The sequence below is a fragment of the Oncorhynchus nerka genome, linkage group LG17 (genome assembly GCF_034236695.1).
Source record: "Oncorhynchus nerka isolate Pitt River linkage group LG17, Oner_Uvic_2.0, whole genome shotgun sequence".
In the NCBI taxonomy this organism is placed as follows: domain Eukaryota; kingdom Metazoa; phylum Chordata; class Actinopteri; order Salmoniformes; family Salmonidae; genus Oncorhynchus; species Oncorhynchus nerka.
The window spans coordinates 21300519-21303634 of NC_088412.1; the positions used below are offsets into that span (position 1 = coordinate 21300519).

Here is a 3116-nt window from a genome sequence, read left to right on the forward strand (position 1 = left end):
CTGCATTGTTGGTTAAGGGCTTGTAAAGTAAGAATTTCACTGTAAGGTATTCGACGCATGTGAGAAACCTGACAGAGCTTGAGATGATCTGCAGAGTAGAATGAGAGAAACACAGGTGTGCCAAGATTGTAGCGTCACCCAAGAAGACTCGAGGCTGTAATCGCTGCCAAAGGTGCTTCAACAAAGTACTGAGTAAAGGGTCTGAATACTTATGTAAATGTGATATCAGTTTTGTATTTGTAATAAATTAGCACAAATTTAACAGCATTTGCTTTGTCATTATGGGGTATTGTGTGCGGATTGATGAGGGGGGGAAAAACAATTTAAACAATTTTAGAGTAAGGCTATAACCTAACAAAATGTGAAATGTCAAGGGGTCTTGCTACTTTCCGAAAGCACTGCTTCTGTAGTGATTGCCGTTTGGGGTTTTCGGCTGGGGTTCTGTATAGCACTTTGACATCTGATGTAAAAAGGTCTTTAAAAATACATTTGATTGTATATACATTACTGTTCAAAAATTTGGGGTCACTTAGAAAGGTCCTTGTTTTTGAAAGAAAAGCACATATTGTTCAGAAATACAGTGTAGACAACTTTTACATTGTAAATTACTATTGTAGCTGGAAACCACAGATTTATGTAATATCTACATAGACAGAGGCCCATTATAGGCAACCATCACTCGTGTTCAAATGGCACGTTGTTGTTAGCTAATACAAGTTTATTAGAAAACCCTTTTGCAATTGTTAGCATAGCTGAATACATTTTCTGATTAAAGAAGCAATGAAACTGGCCTTTAGACAAGTTGAGTATATGGAGCATCAGCATTTGTGGGTTCGATTACAAGTATAGTTGATTCCTGCCATAGGCTTACTGTTAAAATACACATGGCGGGGTACTCCGAGCAGAGCAAAATTCAGTTGTTGGGGCAAAAAGTGGGGAAACACTGATTTAAAAAAGACAGATCCCACCAAAGGTCTCATATCGGACATGTTTAGGTTTATTTCACACTCATAAATAATATATACACATACACAAAACAATACATTCTGTATAAAATGTATTGGATGGGATAGATATGGAATCAGGTCAAAGTCAGAACATGCCAAATATATCAGTCTTGAGATAAAAAAATAAATTGTACAATTAACGTACACACAAGACATAACACTAAATATCAATCAGTTAATGTAATTTCTTTTGGGTGCAGGTCTTGCTGTGGTATCCAGATTCTGTTTTTTTTACTGAAAGTAGCATAAAGCAATGCATTCTGCTTGTGTTGACAAATTACTATCATCCCAATAGAATGCAAATATTGAGTTCTGGCATTATCAGCAACTACACATTCCACAAATCAACACTGGCCTTGGCCTAATCCCACTGAATTTACTGTACCACTGCATTTTATAGTTGATGTGCTATGCATTCAAAGCAAGCAACTTATACAGGAGGGCTGTATGTATTTGCACCAGTTGTGTTACTCCTGAGGATTTGGTTGTGATTGCATAGGGACCAATCCAAAACAGAAATTAGGTTCTTAAAATGTCTGCTAGTTGCAGGATGTCACTTTTCATTTGGTGAGGTCTTTCAGGTACTGCAAGCCTTGGTTGGTGTAGCCACCTAATGCTGTAGGGCCCGATGAGAGAGCAGATATGGATGACTGCACCCCTGGAATGAAATAACAGAAACTCTTGAAATTGCTCAATTTTAGACTTGTAAGTCTGGAAAAGTCCTTTATGACTCAGCTGTCAACCATTTCTTACCCGAGTTCCACACCTCGACAGGGGAGAATCCCATTTTTGGGAAGGCTGGAAGCTAGACGAAAACAATATACGTTTAATCCTCCCTCACCTCGTACTCCATAGTGCATTATTCTGGCTGTCAGTTAAATCACAGTACAATAAAGGCATATTTACCTCAAAGCCAAAATACTTCACCCACTCATCCACTGCAGGGGGAATGGCAGCTTTAGCTTTTCCAAGGACCTCTGAGCCCTGCGCACTTCCCCCTAATAATCCAGAATCATAGGTAACATACAAAGCACCTCCTGCAATAGTCACCTTAGTGGCCAACCTGTGAGAGAAAAAGAACGACACGGAGATAAGACAACTAAGTGGATGGCGAAGTGCCACGTATTTGATGACAGAGAAACATGCCTTGTTAAACGTTACACCTGGCATGAAAGTGTACAAACACATTCACGTGTCAAATGCACAATAAGTACATTCATACCTTGAAAACCACCACACATATTGCATCAACGTTTGCTAGCTATCTGGCATATCTTTGCTAGTTAACGTTAAGCAGTTATTGTTGTTAGCTACATGTTACTAGCTAGTTAACTAGCAGATCGTGTGCTGTTTAGCTAGCTGGCTGGATATTGACTATTGAACATAAATTCAAATCTAAATTAAAGCTAGCTACTACAGTTAGCCAACTAGCTAAATGTTAACTTGCTAACCAGCTTGCTAGCTAACGTTAGCTATACTTTCTCGAGAACTTACTTTAGAACAGGCAATAGCTTAGCAGCCATAGTGTCACAGGTAAATCTATATATTTCTTGAATTAACGTTGTGTATTTACTGGCTAGTTGCAACAGCACACATTAAATGAATGAACTCGACAACGAAGAGTAACCGGCTACGCTACCTCAATAACTACGTTGAAGGGCAACCCCGTGACACAGTTATTTTTTAAACGATTTTTTTTAACGAGAGTAGCGGATTCGCAAAAATATAATACATCAAAATAAATATATTTAGAGACGGTCATGTTTCAAATAATTTATATTATACTACAAATCATATTTTTTTCTGGATTTCGTCTGGGTATAAAAACGAATAATGATAATAATGAAAGTTCGTGATTATGCTGAAGCTGCTGATGATGGGGGAGGGGGGTGCGGATTTGATTTATGTGTACATTTCAGAACACAAGAAAACATGTGCATAAATGTATTTACATTTAACTAGGCAAATCAGTAAAGAACCAATTCTTATTTACAATGATGGCCTACCAAAAGGCAAAAGACCTCCTGCGGGGGCTGGGTTAAAAAAAAGTAAGAGGAACTCTGGTCTTCTAGGCAGAGTTCCTCTGTCTAGTGCCTGTGTTCTTTTGCC

General features: G+C 38.4%; 1 protein-coding gene across 1 annotated transcript; it reads right to left on the reverse strand.

Moving 5' to 3' along the window:
* Positions 1 to 976: 976 nt before the first annotated feature.
* On the reverse strand, positions 977 to 2691 carry LOC115145447 (MICOS complex subunit MIC13-like). The gene is made up of 4 exons (XM_029686981.2): positions 2502 to 2691; positions 1914 to 2070; positions 1761 to 1812; positions 977 to 1665 (listed from the first exon to the last, which is right to left on the reverse strand). Exons 1-4 carry the CDS (start codon positions 2528 to 2530, stop codon positions 1568 to 1570), a joined length of 336 nt encoding a protein of 111 aa, XP_029542841.1. The 5' UTR covers positions 2531 to 2691; the 3' UTR covers positions 977 to 1567.
* Between the last annotated feature and the right edge of the window lie 425 nt (positions 2692 to 3116).